General features: G+C 38.4%; 1 protein-coding gene across 5 annotated transcripts in view; it reads right to left on the reverse strand.

Annotated features, from left to right (window-relative positions):
* Lrp1b (LDL receptor related protein 1B) overlaps window positions 1-17,514 on the reverse strand; it is a 1,950,932-nt gene extending 1,933,418 nt beyond the window's left edge. For 3 of the 5 annotated variants that reach the window (XM_052726598.1, XM_052726596.1, XM_052726595.1), the window contains exon 1: window positions 16,799-17,512. In XM_052726598.1, the coding sequence (XP_052582558.1) occupies window positions 16,799-16,976 (178 nt within the window). In that variant the 5' untranslated portion in view covers window positions 16,977-17,512. Of the gene's footprint in view, window positions 1-16,798 lie in introns of all 5 variants that reach the window. The other 2 variants (XM_052726597.1, XM_052726599.1) reach the window with 2 other exon arrangements.
* Between the last annotated feature and the right edge of the window lie 5,734 nt (window positions 17,515-23,248).

Genomic DNA, 23,248 nt, shown 5'->3' on the forward strand with positions numbered 1-23,248 from the left:
TAATTCATGATTACCCATGATTACAAAAGATGAGATGATTGAAAATAGAAACTGCAATACACATTTATCAAAAACTGGAGAAATGTAAAAAGAGGCAACAAAGTAAAAAAGAGAAATAAAGAATTTTTGGTGGCAGAACCTAGGATGATGTTTTACAAGAGGGTATCCTCCTCCATGCCCCTCCAGGTCTCCCACCTGACATTGATTCCCCATTGTCTAAATTTAACAAAAATGTTTCTGAAAAGTACTAATAGCTAACATCATCTAATTTTTCTTATATTTCTGGTTAGGAGCTTAGCCTTTAATGGCTGGGCCATCTCTCCAGCCCTTATTTTTCTCTGATATGATTCTCTGTTTCTCAAAAGCCCTTCTTCTGCTCCTCTAAATAGTTCTGCTGTATCTTCTGTCACTGACATTGAGATGTGCTCAGTCAATAGAGTCTTGTCCCTACCGAACCTGAAAGGCCTCCTCCAAGCTAATAGCACATGCATTAGGCATGTGTCACTAGATGGTGGTGGGGAGAAGTGGGGTGGTTGAGTGCCTTACATCCAAGAAGGCCTGGGTATTCAAACAGTAACCTTACATACACTGGAGAGATGAGATAACAGCTACTTCATTCATTAAGCAGCATGTTAAAAGCCTGAAAATTCCTGGAGACTCTCAGGTTTGCATTCCATATGGGAACTTGAAGAAGCTGAAGTGTCACCACCGTGAATGGATGGCTGGAGTAGCCAAGACAGACGCATCAGCAAGAAGCCAAGGCAGCAGATAGTACTTCATTTCCTCAGACTTCATATCAGTTCTGAAAGCAGATCTTCTCATCTCAGTAATGTTTCCTGGAAATGCCCTCACACACCCACCAGAGGTATGTCTTAAGTGATTCCAGGTGCAATCAAGTTGCTGATGAAGATTAACCATCACAGTACACTGTAAGATATATGAGCTAGCATGAAATCTGGTGTAAATTAAAGAACCAAGGGATTCTCTGAGATTAATTATGAATTCATATTCTTATTGCAAGTTTTATTCCAGCTAGATTCTGTTAAAAATATCTGTCGTGAGTCAACATTGCAGAAAAAGATCACTTCAGTAGTTACAGACAGAATGCAGCCACAGCACATCTTGTTGAGGTGGGAGTCTTTATGCATTATTCGACTTATTTTACCAGGCAGGAAGTAGCACAGAGAGAGGCTAAGTGACTTGCCCAAGGACAAAGAGTGAGTCAGATGTAGAGCTGGGAATGCAGCCCACTTTTTCTGGTTCCCAGTGTACAGCTTTTCTCAGCAAGCCATAATGCCTTTCAGATGGATCAGTTCCTAAAATGTATTAAGTTGTTAAAAATCCAATATGGGTGCTACATTAATTTCCAACTAGCCCTCTCTTTCACTGCTTTACAGTACCTATTATCAGAAGCTAGACAAATGACCACAAAAGTAACCTCATGTCTTAATTTTTTATTTTGTTTTGGTTGTGGTTTTTTTTTTTTTTTACAATGCCCCACTAAAATCAGTTATATCTAAATATCTATCATGATTCTAAGTCCCTAGAGAATGAGGCTGAACTTGGCCTTTAGAACTTCAAAACCCAAAGCACAACTTTAAAGTTAAGATAAGCTGGAAATGAACATATAGGACAAAACACATCAACCACCAGAAAGTTCAAAACCAAGCAACAAACAAACCATACAATAATTCGTTCAGAAGAGGAAGAGGAAATTTAGTGGGTATATATTGGGTAAATGGCTTTTCAATAAGGTTCCTGAAATTTGTTTTTATTAAAATCTATAGTTATTTCCATAACTAGGATTCTGGTATTCACTTCTTTTATACCAATTACTAGAGACACATAGTGCTAACTAAACTGGAAATGGCATGTAGGCCAGATGCTAACGCTCCTGAGTTTTTCAAATACATTTGTTGGGAACATCATCAGTTTATCCTGGTTCACTTTTTAAGTGAACCAAGACATAGCTGTGGAATTTCTTTCTATGTAATTTCTTTCTGTGCAGTCTACACAGTCACATTCACTGGGCCATAATGGTCCAAAGGAAAAAATCCATTTACTATGTCTGCATGGACATGCCTGTTTACTTCCCATATATAAAACGGAAAAAGAATCACTATACACTCACATTTTCACCAGCTTGTATGCGACCTGATTATATGGCTGTGATGCTTTTCATCTATGGACACTCAGCAACTCGAGGGCAGAGATTTTTATTTGAAGCCAATGTCCTGAGCTTCTTGAGAAAACATCGATAAACACTAATTACCTTTTGTATTTACCTGTGTATTTTTATAAACAGTAAATGTTGAACTCCTTAACGAGAATATTTTTTTCTATATTCACACTTATTCAGAGTTTCAGGCAAGTGACAACCATAAATTAACTGTTCAAACTGAGGTGCCGAGAAAATGACTTCTCTCCGAACTTTCAAACACAGGAACAGGAACAGAGCACTGCTCTTTCCCTTTGTTGCTATCAGCCTTTGACACCTAAGTGAGTGCACCTAGCTAAAAATCTCTGTGATTTTAAGATTCTGTGAAATTCTGGGGAAATGGAGGCCACAAGTGGGGGCACGGAGAATACACGATGGCATTGTTGTAAAAAATAAAATCTACTTAAAATAATAAGAAGATGGGATATATTAAGCTGCTGGAGGGGCCAACCTGAGTGATCTCTCAATGTCAAAGCTGCAACAGTATGAACAAAAATAAATCAATAATGGCAGGACCGGTTTATAATAGAAACCATTGAATCAATATATGTGAATCTATACATGTCGAAATAAATAGGGAATTGACATAATTTTAACAAATGTAGAAAGAATGAGCAAGATGCCGCCTCACTGAGCAGTAACATGGACAATGTGACACAGACCATGCTTCTGCTGTTGTGGCAACTTGAGGAGAGCACTGTTCTGTTATCCTATGTGAAGATCATGCCATCCCCACTACATCATGTGAAAGGGCCAGCAAAACTAAATCATGGAAAATTCTTCAAATATCCTAATTGCACTCCTCAAATGGGCACAGGACCTGAAAGTAAGAGTAACAGAGAGGTGAGGACCGATGTGAGAAACGCATGGACAGAATGGAGTTATGTGCTACATCTGAATTGGGTGTAAAAATACAAGTTATTGTCATGCTCTTACCGTTGAAGTTTGTACTAAGACACATTTATTGTTCCCATTGCATTTTATTTCTATATTGTATTATTGATATAATATAGAGATGTAATATGTTAGTATTAGGGATAAAAAGTTTATGAAACTCTCACTTAACAAATTTATACAAGCCTAAAGTGGTTCAAAAGTGAAAAAGGTACTCTTTAAATTGTCACTTTGGCTAGACTAATTCCAATATGACACACAGGCATGAACTCTGACACTGTTTGCCATGTAGTTGTTCTTTGTGAAATCCCAACATTACAAGGGCCGGAAAGATGAAACAGTTATCTGTGTGATCTGTTTGTGATGAAGCACAAGGATTTGCTCTCTTTAGTTTGCAGTATAGTCTTTTCTTCTGCTCCCTTTTGGCTCTTTATTTTTTCCTTTCTGATTTTCAATAATGATCTGTATGTGATGTGACCAGGCAACATTATGTTCAACCCCATGTGGCTCCAGAAATGCAGACGCTAACTACATTCTCCCCGATCCCCACATCCCCTCATCATTGCTAATGTATCTGCTTCTAAGATGATTCTCATTGCTTTATTCTGAAGTCATAACTGGATTTAATATCATCAGTCCTCTCTGGATTGTTCAGGGCATTTTTCTGCTCCCACTGTCTCTCCCTTTGCTCTGCTTTATGTCCAGCAGGGAGAAGAAGCTATAAATGGTAAGCATGAACGTTATACTGTGTAAGTATGTGAAAGTGTTCTTGTGTGTGTGCACTTGCATGCATGTCTATGTTCTGGTATAGATGCAAGCGTTCAATATCAGTATCTTCCTTGGTCACTCTCCACTTTATTTTTTGAGATACAGTCTCTGAACCCGAGTTTACTGATTCATCTAAATGGGCTCAGCAGTTAGCTCCTGGGATCCACCTGTCTGCATCTCGGAAGTGCTGGGCTTGCAGATATGACGCCATCACACCCAGATTTTATATGGGAGCTAGGGATCTAAACTCAAATCCTTTACTGACTGTGCCATCTTCTCAAAATGCCTTCTTTGATATTCCTTTTGCTAAACCCAAGCCCTACAACAACAACACACTCATTTCAGCACATTATTCTAAGCTGTATAGCAGCACTTTAGTCTACCGCATTTTCTTTATGGCTCAGCCCAGCACTCTGTTCTCGAATGCTGAGGAACTATAGAGCATCACAGGCTGTCTGTCTCAGCATTGACTCCCCCAGGGGTCCTCTTTGCCACAAACAGAGTTATTTGGGGGTAAGTTGAATTTTATCTTCATGAGTGATTTTAAAACATAGGTGCTTATCTATCTAAAAACATCCAAAATCCCAGCCTGTCTTTAACCATCCAAAGGTCTGGATCATCTGATGGGTCTCATAATCTCACTAGCTACCTCTTCGGATTGGTAGGTGCTATTCCCACAGAACCTTCTGACCAGAAGTCTGTGCTTGTGAAGCATGCCTCATATGTCCTTTAATATGTAAAGGTCACTAAATAGGTCAAGTGCAGTTACTTAAGATGAGAGCAGAAAAAAGTTCAGCAACTATTACCTCTAAGTCTGGGGTTCTCTGTAGCCACACCCAAGATTTTTTCCCTCTCTGAAGCTATTGAAGGAATTCTGCCAATCATTTTCTGCTGCTGGCAGAAAGACAGGAGCAGCAGGATAAGTTCTTCAGGTCCCCATGAGATCTCATTCTTTCAGGAAATGCCATTATTCTCATTATAGATGGAGTTCCATGCCCATGCACATCAGTTCTCAAGCCATAGAGACACTGTCCTGATTTTCACATGGAAGAGTGTTCCTAATCATCTTTGACATGCACCTCGAAATCTTGGTGAATTTGAGTAGTTTCAGTCTCTGGAAGCTTATTTTTTATTTAAGTAACTTCTTTGCTAATGCTAGATTTATTGGGTGTCTTACAATGTGAACTGTTATCTGAATGGACTTTGTCCTTCCCCTTGGCTCCACATAACAAGTTAAAGCCCTATTCCAAGATGACATGGGATCCGTGCCTAGATGCCTTTTTTTGAGCATATAGTCACTAATTATGTTTGCCCTTACCTAAAATATAAGTAATATCTTTCCACTAACTTTTAATCTTTTTTTACAATGTTCTCCTTACAAAAGAAATAAAGCCCTCAGCAGACCTACATATGATGTGAGCAGAGATCTACTTTGAGACATAAATTACACCTCATACTCAGAAACATATAAGAGAGCCTTCTTCCTGCATTTTTCAGTTGCTCAGGTTAATTTATTTCCAAACTTTTTGGCACCTATCTGCTGAGGTACACAGCAAACAGATTTATAGTGAGACCCAAATTAAATATTGATGCAAAATCTCCCAGCCTCAAATTTCATTTGGTTCAGTCACTCTAAAACTTAACAAAATTTTGGTATATACTTCATATTTAACTTATTTCAAGGCATAGTGTTGATTTTAGCACTGAACTTTCAGATCCAAATTATAAAAGAGGTTTTTGACAACATGAATGAAAAATGAACTGAACTTAAAACGTCTACAAAACTCACATGTACATACTTTACACAGCAAAGAAATTGCTTGAGATCTTTTGCTTCAATATTTTATGTAGGCATTTCTAAAACTTTATATTCTTGGGTTTGTATCACCTCATCTCAGTGTACAGTCTACCTAGTAGATGTTTTTCCTAAGTCCAGACACACCACAGCTGAAAACTGTGCCCATGTGCATGTATTTATACAGTACCACTCACAGTCTGGAAGCATTTCCAGATTGATTTTTCCCATAATGCTCTTAGTCCCTCCTATACTGTGAAGGGCATAAAAGAGGTGAGCTCTCACACTGATCTGCTTTCTTGGTTCTCTATTTGGGTGATCTCTAAGTTCTAAAAGAAATCAAGTGAAATATTTTAAGCACTAAGCTGATCCTATGGTAGTATTTTGCTCTAGGTAGAGAATAAGAGAGATGGAGAGGACAGAGAGAAAGAGAGAGAATGTGAATATGAATGATAATACAAAGGAGCAATAACAAACTTGCAGTACCTAACTCCCCAAACCCCCAAACCATCATCAATACATTAGGACCTGGTGTAACTCACTCGACTTAATAGGAACAGTAACACCTTCAAACAACTGCATTCAGTTCTTTATTACAGACTCTCATGACGTGAAGCTTTACGGTGTCATAACATCTGCATGCCTTCTCTTCGGGCTCCTCTTACATTTTCTTTCCTCTGTAACTCCAACAAGAGCCAAGACAACCTGAAATGTGCCTTCTGGTGCCACAAACAAGTTTTCATTGAAAATCCAAAGTTGCACAGTTGCCTATTAGTGTGTCTATTGCTTGTGCTGGCTCCAGCTTCTACAAATCATGTCAAAGCTGGCATGTATTAGGCTCCACACAGGATAAACTTAGGAGGAAAACTCATGAGCTCTGTTGGATCAAGTAGCACACCAGTACATCATGAATTCTAGTGCCATACTTTTATTCTGGAAGCTTACCATTTGCTATCAGCACCTCTCTTCTTTTCTAGAAACTTCGGATTTTTTACAAAATTTCTCACAGAGTAAGATGAGTGCAGTGAGGAGTAGCTGTGTTACAATTTCTTCCTTTTGCTAACCTAATAGAATATTCATAACCAGGAACATGACTGTCAGTTGAAATTCTTCTCAATCATGTAAAGGTTTAAGGTACAATTGAACAGGAGCTCTCTGCTAAAAACACAGAGGATTTTTTTCAGGAATGAAACACAAATGAGTCTCCATGGGCCAATTCCTCCTCCTTTTGCTTTTGCAATTGTTTAAATTGGTAGAAATAGCAAAAAATAATTGCTGTATGTTTACCAATACTTAGACTGTTCTTAATGTTCCTAAATGCATTGTTTTAAATAACCCACAAAGAATGCTGACTTAGCTTCTATGAGTTCCAGATACAGTATACCTAAAAAATAAGTAAGAGGGACAATGGCATTTGATGTTCTGAAATATAATTTCAAAGGTATTATTGTGACAAAACATATTACAGGATCAAACACAATCATTTGGTGTCTTGTACTGTGGTGAATTAGAACATGTGGAAGCCAATGAGAGGCATTCCAAGGTGGAATGCATCCATTCCTAAACAACATAAACAAAGAGTTCTACTGTTTAGAATATCCATATTTACTTCTAAAAACTAAGAACAGGCACTTCACTTCATGCTCCATCTTCCTATGTACTGAGGAGCATAGATTTCATTATTGCAGAAAATCTACTTAAAACCATTCATCTTCTATAACCAGGCAAGGCTTCCAGTGGAAAGCCTGGGATGCCAACACAGCCACAAAACTTTTGAGGTACAATTTGTTCTGCCTGCAAGATGTGCTGGAGTAAAAGTGGCACAGAACTTGTGGGAGTGGCCAACCAATGACTGGTCCAACTTTGACCCATTTCCCTAGAGGGAGCCTATGACTGACAATGCCTGGATGACCAGGAACCAGATGCTGGATAGCCCAGAGACCTAGGATTGAACCAATCAGGACAGGCAAGAAAAAAAAGTTAATGAAATGATACCTAATGATATTCTGCTATACTCATAGACCAGAGACTAGCATAATCATCATCAGAGTGGCTGCATCTAGCAACTAATAGGAGCAGATACAGAGACACAGAGCCAAACATTAGGCAAAGCTTCAGAAGAGGGGGAGGAAGGATTATAAGAGCCAGAGAGGTCAAGGACACCACAAGAACATAGCCCACAGAATCAATTAACCAAGGCTCATAGGGGCTCACAGAAACTGAAGCAACAATCAGGGAGCCTGTGTGGGTCTGACCTAAGCCCTCTACCTATGTCTTACCATTTGTGTAGCTTAGTGTTCTTGTGAGACTCCTAACAGTGGGAGCTGGGGCTGTCTCTGATTCTTTCATCTGCTTTTGGGACCCTTTTCCTCCTGCAGTGCTCTCTTGTCCAACTTTGATATGAGTGTTCATACCTAGTCTTATTGAAAATTGTTATGCCATGTTCAGTTGATATCCCTGGGAAGCCTGCTCTTTTCTGAAGGGAAATGGAGGAGAAGTGGATATGGAGGAGAAGTGGATATGGAGGAAGAAACTGCATTCTGATGAGAGAAGAATTAATTAATTAATTAAAAAAATAAATAAAAGATTTAAAAGTCTGTTCCATCTTGATCCTGTCTCACCATTATCATTCTTTTCAAACCAACACAACCTTCTCCACAGAGACTTCAATGACCCTTGAACTCTCTCTCCTCTTCTTTGTGTAGCGGAAAGCATAATCTAACAAAGCAAGTTCTATGATGTCATCTCTGAGTCAAGTTCTAGTTACTACTTATTCTAACCAGCACTAAACCTACACCCCTCCCCTCTATTGTCATTGAGATAGCTGACCTAACCTGATTTCCTTACTGTACTAAATTTATACAGTTCATGCCAGACATGCAAGCCTTCTCTAATGCTCCAAGGATGAGCTAATGATCTTTTCTCAAGGTTTATGTGAAAAGTTTCCTTCTCCATTTTGAAGGGTGGTCCCCCTTGTCACTTGTTTGTAGCAGACATATCAACTGTCTCAAATAATTTCTATGACTCTAACCACCAAAGCATTTATTTTAATCACTTGACTCTTTTTTCTTTCTTTGTAACATAATTGGTATATATTTCCTATGTCGGTTGCTTCTTGACTGTCTCTTCTTGCTTCTCATACTAGACACCCATGGCTCAGCTGTATTATCTAACTTGCCACTTGCTTCATTTGCAACATCTAAATATTTTTCACCATCAGCTTACTCAACTTTGTGGAATGAGTCCTTAAGTAAATAAAAGACCCAAATCCTATGGATTTGTTTTTGGAATCAACATGTTTTCAAAGGGGAAAAAATTCAATAAATGTAATGCTATAGATTTCTTACTATTAGCACTTTACATGGTGTTAATACTACAGTTAATAATAATATGAATTTATGTTATTCTATACAGGATCCATTACATTTTCTACAAATATTATTTTCTGTACCATTGTAGAAGCTCCTAGGAACTGACAATGTTTCTTTTTGTATAGAGAATTAGAGCAGAATTCTGTAAAACTTGGGGAATATTAACATAGGCAACCTAGTTAAAACATAGGTAAAATAAAATCCCTGGCCTTGTTTTTTTTGTTTTTTTGGTTTGTTGTTGCTTTGGCCTTGTACTCTGATAGTAATGGAAGCAGGAAAAGGAACTGAAAGAAAGCTAACAAAAGTTATTGCTCTCATGATTCATTTCAAAATATCTGACAGAACTATTTGACTAATAAAAAATAAAATATGACAAAGAAAAATATTAAAGTTTTAAAGTACACCTGTTTTTTAATTACATACTCAAGAAAATCACCTTCTTTTCACAAATAACATAAGTATATTATTAAACTTTCATCCCATCAGTATTATGCAGATGATCAAATAGTCTTTCTAATAGTGATAATAAAATGGCTAAAAAACTGCTTGATTTGTGAGTCTTTAATGCCATGCACAAATCTTCAAAATATCCATGACGAGTGATCACAGTCTTCTGTGGGATGTCTTTCTGTACGCTGTGAATGTGTTTTGCTCTCATTGGTTGATAAATGAAGCTGTTTGGCCAATGGCAAGGCAGAATAAGGTTAGGTGATACATTCAAACTGAAGATGGAGATGAAGAAGGGTGGAGTCAGAACAGACACTGCGAGCTCTGCCAGGAGAAGCAGGACGTGAGAGAACAGGTAATGCCAAGAAGTCACATCGCAAAACATAGCTCAATAGAAATGGGTTGAGCTTAGTTGTAAGAGCTAGTTAATAATGAGCTTGAGCCATAGGCCATACAGTTTGTAATTAATACAAGCCTCTGTGTGTTTACTTAGGATCGAGTGGTTGCAGGACCAGGCAGGACACAGGAAAACTTCCCCCTATAACAATCCATAACACCTTTACCTCATAAAGCAAGGGTCTGCTGAACTGGTGCAATTATCACTGCATTTTCAGAAATAATACATGAGAAAAGTGCCTTAAAGTTAATGGCATTGAATAAAGTAGAATAATTATATTAAAGTATACTTAGTATTTTTGAACATAAAAATATGCCATTAAAAATTCTGGGAAATGCATAGAATAATTTAGATATCCTGAAATCCCAGATTTAAAATGATTAAACTTAATATTTTATCAAATTTTGAGATTACTAATTGATGCAAATAATAGATCTATGTTGGTAGGATCAAAATTTTCAATGTCAAAGTTCTCTCTCAGACTCTTTGTCCTTCTTAGCCTTAAACATCATAATTCCTAAGGAAAATAGAACATTCCAAATACAATTATGTTTTCAGCATTGTACCTTTGGTTTTTCTTTTTTATAAATATCTTTAAAATACCCTGGGAGCCCTCACAGCATCCACAACTAAGTTTCATTTCTCTTCCTCTGGCCCCCACTCTCATCTTCAGTTCTCTTTTCTCACATTAAGAAGAAAAGGATAAGATGACAAATTGTCATTAAAGAAAAACTCAGCGGTAGAAAATTTCTTAAGGAATTATGTATTCATATTTCTAAAGTTAAGCTGTCTTGAAGCTAGAAGGATGGAAATGCTACATGGAAAGTTAGGAAGGAACATCCTATTGAGGTAAGAACAAAACAAGAGAAGGACTGTAGAACCTTGATCTTACCTAAAGAAGAGACTCATTCTTTCCACTAAAATGAGGTCATTCTTCAACAATACCTGTCTTTGGTCTGAAGGCTAAGCCAGCCAGGACAATGAAGTGCATGCAACTCAGGAAATAGATGTCTGGCTGTTAATAAGAATACACTTTGAGATAAAATGCAGTGCTGGTAGTTTAGCAAGGCAACATGCCCTATCTTCTTCTCCCACAAGATTTTATTTCTTTTCCTTACTTAAAGTTAGAAGGAACTGTCCTTTCTCAAAACACCTACATAAGGACTTTTAACTTCTCTAAAAAATATCAGTATAACATTATCCATCTATTAATAATTTTTTTCTAAACATGAGTATATTTAACCTAATCTAAAAATAGTAAGAGTAAACAAAAGAGCCAGTGTTAAGACTGCATTAATTGAAATGATTAGTTGTATAGGAGAAATATCTCTGAAAAGTGTTATATATTTAGAACCAGTTTTGGAAAAGTTGAGAGGAAAACCCAGATGTTAACAAAGTATCATTATTTGACAACTGGATCTATCTATCTGGACTCTTTTCTAATAGTTTTAATTTTAATTTAGGAACTAGTTAATTCCATCAATGAGTCTACTCAAGAAACTCAATGATTGTGTTTCTGTGGAGACAGTCTTAAACCAATAGGGTACAAAGAAACAGAAAGAAGGAAGGAGGTGTAGAAAACAAAGGGATAGTAGAAGAGAGGAAGAAAAGGAAGAAATGAAATGGAGAATAGAATTTTGTGATACTGCTGAATTCAGAGCAGTGCAATAAATAATATATATTTTCTGACTCAGTCATGTAGTTGTACCGGAAGAGATAGAAGAGGCCACCAAATCATTTATTAGGGAAAACATAGCTCTAAGGTTGTGCAGACAGTTCATGGAAGAAAACCCTTCAACAGAAGAAAGCATGTACATTTCTCAGGTTGTTTCTTCTGATGTGTGATGGGATCTTCCGGAGGGTCGTTCCTCTTTCTTTGATATGAAGGGCTCAGTTGGTGAAATCACTGTTATTCAAATGGGAGATCAGATAAGATTGAAAACAGTGACTTGACATTATTGTGAGCATGATGCACCTTAAAAGTTATTTAAATAAATATTTAGGAATTGGACCAAATATTAATTTTAATAAATAAATTCTACAGATGTTTCTGTACTTGGTATTGTTTAATATTTAACTATTAGGATATTTCCCCCACAAAGGTAGGTAGGAGTTTAATTTCCATGCCTCTGGGTTAAATGTAGGTTTATGGATTCACAGGATAGTAGAAACAGAGCAAGGTGTTGCTTCACACTTTCAGCATTAGCTAGTGAGACTAATTTTGTCACCCATCTTAAAAGTAAAAAAAAAAAAAAATTGAATTTCCTTTCTTTGTGCACTGCGGTGTGTACATTATATTTGTCATTATTATCAGGTTAAATTTGGCAAGCTAGATGTCTGCCATAAACTTTAGGAAAGGCTTCCGTATAAAATCTAGTGGTTTTCTGAGACAGACACGGCCAGTGGTACATTCTGGCTAAGTCATTCTGAAGTCTTGATTGTGGCTGCACTCCTTGTTACTATTCCAGCCACTAGAAACCATTTGAATGGCAAACGTTTGAGGCTTTTTCACAGGCAATTGCTCAGGACTGGGTGGGGCTCAGTGAGAGCATAGGCTTAACATGAGTGAGACACTGGCTTCAGTCCCTGCACAGAAAAGCAGAAATGGGGTAAAAGCATGTTGACATTTGTGTCTTCCACTTCCGGACTGTGTGAAAGCAAAACATTAGCCATATGGAAACTCATTAGAGCACTTCTTGCTTTAGGTCAAGGAATATTTCAATAGTTTTCCATTTCACATGTTTAGTTTTGTTTCTCAGGAAGGCACTCATCACAAAAAATAGACATTTGATCTGCAATTATAAAAACTTTGATTTAGTAAACAGTGTCTGTAATTCTGAGACCAGAGTGGTATGTTGTGGTCTTTGCATCAAAGCTGTCATTTTGAGGAAGATATGTAAATTCAAATTTCATATGTGGGTAGGATCTACTTGCTACTGCATTGGTGTGACTAGTGACATCATGTTGGTACAAGCATGTTTAACATTTAGTATAAATTGAACTTTCTTTGAATGTATCTATCTGGAATAAAGACAAGTGTTTCCTCTGTACAAGAACTATTTTGACAGACAGGCATAGAAGGCAGAACAATCTATCCCTATGTCTGACTGGAGCTTTTTCCCACACAGATTCCCTTTAACCAGAAAAGAGTCGAGGTTGGGGGTGTAGTTCATGTAAGACATAAGAATTAGCTGCAGAAACAAACCCAATGATATTTTTAGGATAAAGGTCATGTTCCAGCATGGAATAGAAAGAAAATGTGGAGGTCCTGAAGTCTTGCATGTCCTTTCAAAAACCAACCCCTGTTCACTGCATGTAGTTCTAAATGGATCTTATCTTTATGGTATGGAATAGGTCCTGAGAAGAGATTGACAAAGCAACTAAAAAGTAATGAATGCTATGGATCCAATGGAGGGGCACCGGAAATCTCTGTATACCGTTGCCTTTGCTGACATTTATAATAGCATTTATAAAGGGCCATTTCATTCCTAAGAATACACTAGTGATATCACCCAGAAGCAATCATAAAATTTCTTTCATATTTACTTAAAAGCAGCTTCTATATTAATAATTCCAGAGTAGTTAGTACTTTACTTTTCTGTGACAGTCTCGTGCATTCTGCCTTCTTACAGGTATAAATTGCAAACAGAGTAACATTGATGTAAGTTGCTTTAAAGTATATCTATACTACAAATATTTTCATAGGCTACTCATTAGGAAATTGAAAGACAAAGTGTGCAAGAAATCCCTATTTTAACTAAAGATAACGTCTTTTCAACCAGCACATTTCTCCCCTTTTACTCTTTTTGTGTAATTCTTTCTTATTGTTCTAACATATTTACATTTTTTTCTTTCGTTCTCCTATTTAAATTTAAGTTTAGAAGTTGGGAGGAAGCTGAGTCAAAGTTTAGAGACTTCTTCAAAGCAAAATCTTTACCAAATGAGATATGAATTGCACAGACATGTGAACTACAGTACATTCTTTAAGAGAAAGAAGTTGAAAACTGCAGCATAAATAGTTGCTGCTTTTTAATGGTTTTAAGCAGACACAATAAAAGGACAGAAGCAGCATGAACACTAATTATTTGGAAATATGTCTTCACATCTTATCAGCCTCGAGGTTTTTAACTTGTCTTGGCTCTCCCTCCCACCTCCCTTTCTTTTCAGAAAATGTGACAATTTAAAACACACTTCCTTTTAAGTCTTAACCATTATCAAGCAGTACTTTGATATGCTATGACATCGCTAAATGACAAATTAGTTGATTCTAAATGAATCTGATTTATCCTCTTTTTTGGCTGTTAAGAGTTATAAAGACATTTCCTTTTTCAGAATCAATGAAGTCTAATAAGAGCTGGCATATACATTATTTTAACAGTATAAAAATCAATATAAACTAGGCAAACCATGTGTAACTGAAGGACAGGTAGATGCCTATGGGATTGAAAACTAAACATACAAATGAGTTTGAAGTATGGTTGGTTTTATTTTTTGTCTTTTTTATTTTTTGTTTTGTTTTGTTTTTTTTAGCTAGTAAAAGAGTTTAGCATCTGCTCACAAACTTCACAAGGATGCCACAGTAGAGAAGATCCTAGTACCTTTCCCTAGAATGAGAAGCTGCCTTTACCTCTAGTCTCTGGAGAGCCCAGACATGGTTTCACACTTTAAGACATAAAACTCCCCCTTACACTATTAAACTCACCAGCATTTTCACACATCTATTCTCTTCTTCAAGGCCCATTGGCACTGCCACAAGCCTGAAGGCAGCTACATCTCATTAACCTTGTTCTTGGGTTATATGCCTTGTCTTCACCGTCAGCATCTCAGTGGGGGACATCTGTCATAATGCAGCTACATTCTCATTTTAAATGTTTAACAAGACTCTTTCTCCCTCCTTCCTTCCCTCCTCTCCCCTCTTAAGAATACGAGGATCACTCTTGCAGTTTTGATAGCTAGTTGTCACAGTTTGAACTGGTTTCAATTTTTAAGAGTTCGATTAGATGCAATAGAACTCAGTAAGTGTTGATCGGCAACTATATATGCTTTCACTCTATGATAAAGTACTTCTGATAATTTTTCAACTGATATTAACACTCAATTAAGTCATAAAAACTAACAATTATTTTCCATGTGATCTTAGATAGCTTAGATATTCCTCTCTTTTCTGGAACTAAATTGATACTAAATACCATTCTTTATGTTAATTTCTTACATCTTGAGAAAGCTGATTTATATTTATTTATTTATTGTGCACAAACTTCTCTCAAGATGTTCAGTCGTTCCTCTCAGGGAGCAGCAGCAGTATGCTACAAAAATACACAAAGCACTGAGCTAGGGGGTGAGATCAGACTCCAGGGTGTGTGTGTTGGGGCGGGGGGTGCTCAGGGAAACCAGTACCAACAGCCTGTAGCTTGTTTTGCCAGCATTCTGGGCCAGAAAGCTATACCTTCTCATGTGCTTCAGCCCAACTTCAAACGTTCTTGCTAAGGAAGGTTGAGGAGCGACTGTGGCAGATCAAAGCCACAGTCATTTCAAGTGAGAGCCACATGCTTCCATTTTATCTGCACCGTTTTCAACTGTTCCACAGCAACTTCAAGGCAACTTAAGCAAGTTCGGAATCTTTATGATTCCGCAGCGGTGCACCTGAAAGATTACCAGTGCCACTCCTAGAAATGACACGTGTGAGCCTGCTATGACTATGAACTAGTTTCATTACAGGACTGGTTGCCAAGAGTCGGTTAAATAGGATCATTACAACCCACCCGGTGCTGTCCTATAATGAAACTAGTTCATAGTCAATTCATAATTCCTTATACCTAAACCGACTGAATCGCACAATGCAAGACCTTGCCTATTTGTGTGCATTGGCATCTGTGTATTTGAGGTTTTTAATTTTTTTTTGCTTGTTTATTTTCTCTTTCCTAATTAAGTTAAAAAGCTGAATTGTATGATCGTTGTGAGCTCAGTTCAGGATTTATGATACTTCTAATTTTCCTTTAAGGAGTTAACCCTTCCAAGCCTGGTAGCAGTGTGCAAACGTTCCTCTGCTATGATTTCCCCCTTTCCTCTTTTAACCCACATATCCTCGTCAATGATAGTAAGCTGATAAGCGGAACTGTGGGTTTCCAGGTCAAAAGTTTCAAAACCTTGGTTTATAATCCCTACCTTCTCTCTGGGCTCCCCTATAACCTTTCCCCTCTGAACTTCTACCATTCCCAGCTGTTTGGTAAGAAGCAAGCACAAAGTGATAGGCTAGATAGAATCAGGCTCTCCAGTTGATAAGGCTATCAAGGTACCCTGGTGCTGGGTCACAGACCTTCCCTGTCAGAAAAGGCAAGTTCAAGCAGGTGCGTGCTCTCAGAAAAGCCCAAAGGGCTTCTCTGCTGCCTACCCAACCCAAATCAGCCCAGCAAAAGGCTACAGAGACACTCAGAGAGGGAGGGAGCTCTGACACCTCTCCCCAGATGCACAGCTGAGGAAGTAAACCCGGAGCTAAGTTGGGAGAGTAATTGTCTATGGCGGAGAATCATGAGAATCTCAGCTGAGAGCCAGCGCCAAAGGGAGTCTCAAAGAAACGCGAATTCTGATCCAACATCTGCAGCGCTTGGGATGCCCGGGCAGAAGGCACAGCCAAGTCCAAATGATCCCGGGGGAAAGGGGGACAGACAAAATCAGGACCTGAAAATGACCAAGGGTAAAATGGGGCGGGGGGAGTGCGGAACACTCTGGCACCTAGTTCAGAAACCCTCCAATAACCCTCTCTCCCCAGGAGGCTAGCGCACAGTGGCCAGCGGGTCCCGGGAGCGGGGCTGCCAAGGACTTAAGTTTCACACTCAGTTGTCTGCCAGCATCACCCAGTAGGAAAGCCAAGGGAGGAAATGGGGAAAGTGGGTGGTCGTGGCACTTACCTTGGTCAGCTCCCACAGTCAGCACCTTGGCGTTAGGCAATAATCCCGAGAGAGTGAGGATGGCGAGAAGCAACTGGGACATGGTGATCTTCCAGGCGAGCCTGTGCTGCAGACTGCTCGGTGGCGGCACCCTCGGCCCGGCCGCGGCCGCTGGCAGCCTGGAACAGAGCCGCGTCATTTACAAATGTCACTGGAAATCCCTGGGTCGGTGGGTCCAGCCAGTCCGCCTTGCTCTGCTAGGAGCAGAATGTGGAAGGTGTGCGGAAGCGCGCCTGCGGAGAGCGTGCGAGCGCCAGCCAGGCGCTGTATGTCTGGACTTTTCGATGCAGGGGTACGTCTGATCTTACATCACGCAAGAGGGGCAGAGAGATGCCCGCCGATGGGAATTCACTATTAATCACCGAGGCCTTCGTATACCCCTCCGTCGCCCACAGAAATCACATCTATTACTAGTAAGAGGCGGTTAACACGACAGGGAAACAGCCTCAAATGAGAACGCCACAAATCACTGCTCTTTCAGCCTTCTTGAAGAGAAAGTAACTCCTCGCTGTTTCAGTAGGGATCTGGGTCCTTAGAGAAGGGGGACTGCAGTGGGCCAAGCCAGCCAGGCGCCAGAAAGCATCACCAGCCAGCTGAGAAGTCCCAGCGAGTGGCTTCCTAGGCAAAGCAGATTTGATGCCTGGGCTGCAAGGAAGCTCAATCCTGGGAGCCAATGCAAGCCTGGACCTTGCTTCTCTTAGGGAAATGGTTTCCTCCACTTGACAGCTCCCAGAGCTTTTTCAACTGCACTAGTAACTTTTATGCTGAGTGGCACCTGGGGACAGAGCTGCAAAATTAGTGACTCAGCAGAAACAAAACCAAAACTCCCAAAGTCACTAACCAACACACACACACACACACACACACACACACACACACACACACACACACACACACACACACAGGCGGGCGGCAAGATAAGTGCAGCCAACCAAGCTCCCAAGCTGGTCATATTAAAGCAAAGACTGCCAATGAGTTTTGTCTGAATTTTCTGTTTAAAAGGATACCTTGAGCCATTTTAAGGTTTTGAGGTAGTTTTGTGGGGTTTTTATTTCCTATATTGCACTGACAGTCTGGGAACTTTCTGAAACCATGAGATGTATCTAAATGAGTCTGTGAAATATTTAGGCATATATTGAGTACATATACACAGCTTAAGCTGATTTTGTGATCTTTAAGAATCACATGGTAATTCTGGTATTTAGAACTTAATCCGCCCTTCAGAAATGACTATTGGGGTAAAACTACGGTATCTTAAGAGTTGAGGGGTGTCTTTCTTCACAGCAATATAAGTCATTGTTTTTCTTTGGAAAAATATCTTACATTTTAATATTTTAAAACCAGATGCCAGGTGAGGTGGCCCATGACTTTAATCTCAACAATAGAAGCAAAGTCAGGTGGATCTCTGAGTTCCAGGCAACTTCTAAGACAGCCAGGGCTACACAGAGAAACTCCGTTTTGAAAAACCAAATACATAAAAAACTGCAAGAAGAAAAAAAAACAAGGCAAAAGATACTTAGAAGAGGAACGATATTTTAAAGAGTCCATGCACTGTCAGGCTTGAAACTTACACATGAATGGGAGAAACAAGTCCTAGAAATGACCATAAAAGTCTTGAGAGCCATCTTTGGGCACTCCAGAACAGAAGCCATTAAGATTAGACAGAACCAAAGTGCACAAAGGGAACTTTGGAGTACAATGCCAGGCATCTGGAAGATGGGAATTTCCATACATAGTTATGCTATAGTTTTCATTTTGAAAAGTTTCATTTTTACTTTGCCTTGTGCATTTATTTATTCAGGACCCACTACATATAATATTTGCAAGTATATGACTTATTTTCTTCTAATTGTTACACATAATAGCCCCTAGATTTTTTCAGTTTCATAATGCTATATACCAAATAGGAAGGAAATTTCCTATTAAAAAGCAAAATCACAAACTTAGGAATAAATGATGAAGTTCAAAAGAATGGTAATTGTGAATGCAAAGTAGTGTTTCTCATGGGTCCACAAGACATCTGCAGCCTATGGAATTATCCACTGAGACAGACTGGGTATATATCTTTCCTCAATTAGGCAACTGTGATATAAGCTACAATGAAATTTCCATCCCATCCTTTGATCTCCACTCCCCCCCTACAAAAAAAAAAAAAAAAAAAAAAAAAAAAAAAAAAAAAAACAAGGGGAAGCAAGCCATGCTGACAATGTCAGACTCTGTCTTCCACACTGCTTTATGCAGTTGCCCTCCACCTAGACAAGGTGACAGAGGCAGTCAGGGTGAGACCCCACACACTCTTGATAGGCAACTTCTTTTTGGCCTCAGCAGCACCAAGCAAACTTGAAAAGGAAAATCTGGTAAAGGTAGTCAGTGTAATAAAAACCCGAGAGGTGCTGAGGTTTCAGCATGCTCCACTCTATGCAGGCAGTACTCCAGGAGAATGAGCCTAGAAATGCAGGAGCACAGTAAAAGCAACATGGACTGTCTCAGACCGTTTGACCTACTTTTTTTTTTCTTCCTTGAATGAAAGAAATTGAAACTGTACTGCCCAAACATAGAACAGTGAAGCAAAATAAGAGTGTTTAAAGCAATAAAAAAAAATCAAACCATAAACTGTGAATAGCACATGACTCAAATTAGTGCTACAAACCAACACAGCATATTCAGAAGTTTAGGTGTAAGGGACAGTGTGCTTGCTGGTGAGGGGTAACTCACTGTATCTAATTTCCACTGTGACTGTGTTTCCACTAAACATTTTCTGTGAAATACAAGTGGAGACATTTTATTGGAAGACAACAAGGAAATGTGATACAGGCCCTGCTATAAGAGAAATTCCTCCAGCACTTTGGCGGGAGTGTAGGAACCTTGCACAGATACCTGCTAAGTGAACAGACACCTGCACTGAAATGTTTGTTTGCAGTGGATACTTTAGAAAGAAGGTTTAGACTCGGGTTCCAGTTAATGCATATGACCAGTTCATCTAGAATACATAATAAGCAGACTAAATAGAAAATAGTGGGGTTTCATTGCATCAGAAAGTTAAATAAAGCTAGTTTGAAATGACATGGGAAGAAATTGCGCACCTCGCATCAGATCATTTGCATAAAGTGGTTCTTCCAAACATCTATTAAAAACAACCAATTTATCACAAGATATGGTTATTATTATGAGTTCTGCTGTGGTACAAATATCTAGAGAAAAAACCTTGAGCTTAAATTAAATAATATATTCCTAGGTTTTAAGTATTCATCTAATTTAATAGATTATATGTATAAAAGTAACAAAAACATAATTTTCTATAAATAATTTTATTTCTCCATAATATATGCTGTCATGGAAAAGAAATTAATAAAATATGTTCTGATGAAGAATAAACAGCTAGTTATTTTTTTATTCTTATGAGCCATTATAATTTCATTATCATCAGTTATTAACATTAACAAGTCAAATACATTTTTAACAAGCTATAGAATATTTTACACTTTCTCAGTGAGACAAATTAAAATAAAACCTATCACTCTTTCTATATAGTTTATGATATTAGGTGACTATTGACAATCAGTCATTTATAATCTTACACTTTGTCTTAGAGCCGCCCTGCCTGTACGTGATGAAACATTTCATTTCTGCTGTTTATCATTGGTATTCTTGGGGACTTTTACTATCCCTGGTATTATTTTATACACTCCCCACCTCAGATGTGAGTGAAGAAGAGGAACTTTGTATAAAGAACACACTGAGTCTGGCCACCTCTCACTAGAGAGTAATATGCAGGAGAATTTGCCCCCAAGTCTGGGTTGCTAGGGGGCTAGGAAGTTACATAACCACTGCCCCAGGGTACTGAGATTCTCTCACTCTGCTTCTCCAGGAAGAAACATTGCCAAGTTGCCAGGGAGCAACACAGGAGCAGGAAGGGGAGGAGGGGGAGGAGGAGGAGCAGGAGGAGGATTGAAGAAAAAGTATCCATTGCCACATCCTCAATGCTTTAAAATTGAAAAATATGAGTTAAAAGTGGAGATTCGTGATAGTTTATAATTATAGCACATGTTAGTTCTTCCCATCAAACATGGGGTTTCTTTTGGCACTATACTTGTTCAACTGGGATTTGGAGATGTGATTGAGATAAATAAGATTTAATGTATCTTAATTGCCACCATTTGCCAAATATTCAGATTTCCCTTGAAAAGATAAAAATGTGACCAAAACCTCTCTGTTTCCTTCTCTTTATGCCTCTGTTACTTTTTACTGATGCTTTTATAAATATCTTAATATGTATATATATATATATATATATATATATATATATATATATATATATATATAATCAGCAAAAGCCTAACTGAATGTCAACCATAGCTTTTGAAAGGTAAATAATAAAGCTTTTAGACCACATTCGATTGCTCTAGATTTATTTTCCTTGACTCTTGATGGATAAACTTCTAACATCAAGAAAGGTAGTTTGAAATATTAAAAATATACTAAAATTTTTCTCTTTATAGATTATATTTCATAATAATATAGCTTTCAGATACAAGTCCTAGTTTACATTTTTGATATGGCGTTAGAAGTCTCAATGTGTAATACTGTGACTCGTATGTGGATTATTCAGAAATGTGAAAAACTTACCAAACTTTATGACTCCACTCCTGAGGTAGCTACCCTGAGGGCTCAGTTCAGGTATTCATGGGAAGACTGCTCTTTGGATACTTTTAGACACTGACTGGCATGCTTGTGACTCTGTTAATAGTGCCTTCTCTCTCCCATGCTGGAATAAACTCACTGAGTCCTGCTGAGGGAAGTCTGCCAGTGGTCCAGGATAGGATGCACTTTGATTATGGCCCTGTGGCATTGTTCTGCCCAGTAATATTGACCTCTGTTCTTTCGGTCATCATCTTTCTGCTCGCTCCTTAATTATAATTAAAAACTTTTAAGTTGGTGGAAGTGGAAGGGACATTCAAATCATCTATTCCAATTCACCACATTTATCTAATGAAAACTTTAAAGACAGGAAAGGTGAGCAGCCTGAGATCACATATCTTACTAACGGCAGAATTTGCCCTTGAATATTTTTCCTAACTACTAGATTACATAATCACTTTTACTCATATTTCCTTAGAGTTATCTCCCTTAGTGGTAGCTTGGAGAGCTTGAATTTATTCTCTCAGTAGGGCTATGTATATGCTAGACACCCATTCAGCACATGTAACAATAATGACTATATGAAATGGATATATAATCCAAATCACATACCATTTATATGATAGATAGCTCATTTTTCAGGATCCTGTAAGAGCCATGTTTCCAAACGTGCAGACTTGACACCCAAAAAGGGGGTATTATTAAAAAGGAAAACTCATAAAATTACTAGCATATGTTTTCCAGATGCAGCGTTGGTAAACTTTGACTAAGATAGGGCTCCCATTTCCATTGCACTTTGTCTGAGATTTCAGACAATACAAGTAAAGACCTTTCATGCTGGAACAAGTTTTGTCAGCAAGCATATGTCACTTATGATCTACAACCAGGTTGCTATCTCTAAGTCAAGCAGAATTCAGAACATACCCACAGGTTCTCTATGGTAACGTTACTGATTCATCAATACCTGGGGACCATCTTCTGTTGGGGAGTCTCACAACATCACATGACAAAAAGAGAAATATGGGAAGCCTTTTATTCATCTTTGATGCATGTATGCTCACTACAGTTCATTCTATTGGAAACTCAGTGGCAAGCCTTTCAAAACCTTTGTCACTTTATATTTGATAATTAAAAATATAGACTTAGCCATATATTTCTTGTTTCCTTTTGTGTGGCCTTTAGCATTTCATAATTTCCAATCAAACACTTTTTAAAAGCCTTTCTGTGTGGATTTCTCCCGTTAACGGCGCCTAGAGACACCATGCTGCTGATTAATGGCTTCTCAGTGCATCCACTGAACCTGTTAATCTTTCCTGTATCTGCTGTTCCCTCGTCCGTCTGTCATGGAACACATCCTTGCATCGGAGATAAACAGGGCAATACGATGACAAAGACAGAGGTCAGGCCGAAGCATCAGAACAGTTACTGAGAAAATGATCCCCGACTTCAATAGCAGGTGTTGATGCTACCATCTAGACTACATCTTGGTGAGGTTTATTAAGCTAGTTTCAGTAGGGATTTCTGTTTCTACTTTCAAATGGGGTTGCTTTGTTGCATTTAGATTTCTGAACAGAGTAATTGTTTTTAGTAGTTTTACCGGAAATGGTCCTTCAATAGTAAATTAAAGCAAGAAACAGTAAATAGAAGTAAAGGTCAAAAAAAAAAACAAAATAAAGGAAAGAAACAACAACCAAAATCACCAGACATTTCTTTGACTCACACCTGGCTTAATTAAACTGGAGCCGGTCTTGGGAGGTTGTCACATCTCCATTT

This window comes from Peromyscus californicus, unplaced genomic scaffold, assembly GCF_007827085.1.
Source record: "Peromyscus californicus insignis strain IS unplaced genomic scaffold, ASM782708v3 Scaffold_7__1_contigs__length_154581171, whole genome shotgun sequence".
Lineage (NCBI taxonomy): Eukaryota > Metazoa > Chordata > Mammalia > Rodentia > Cricetidae > Peromyscus > Peromyscus californicus.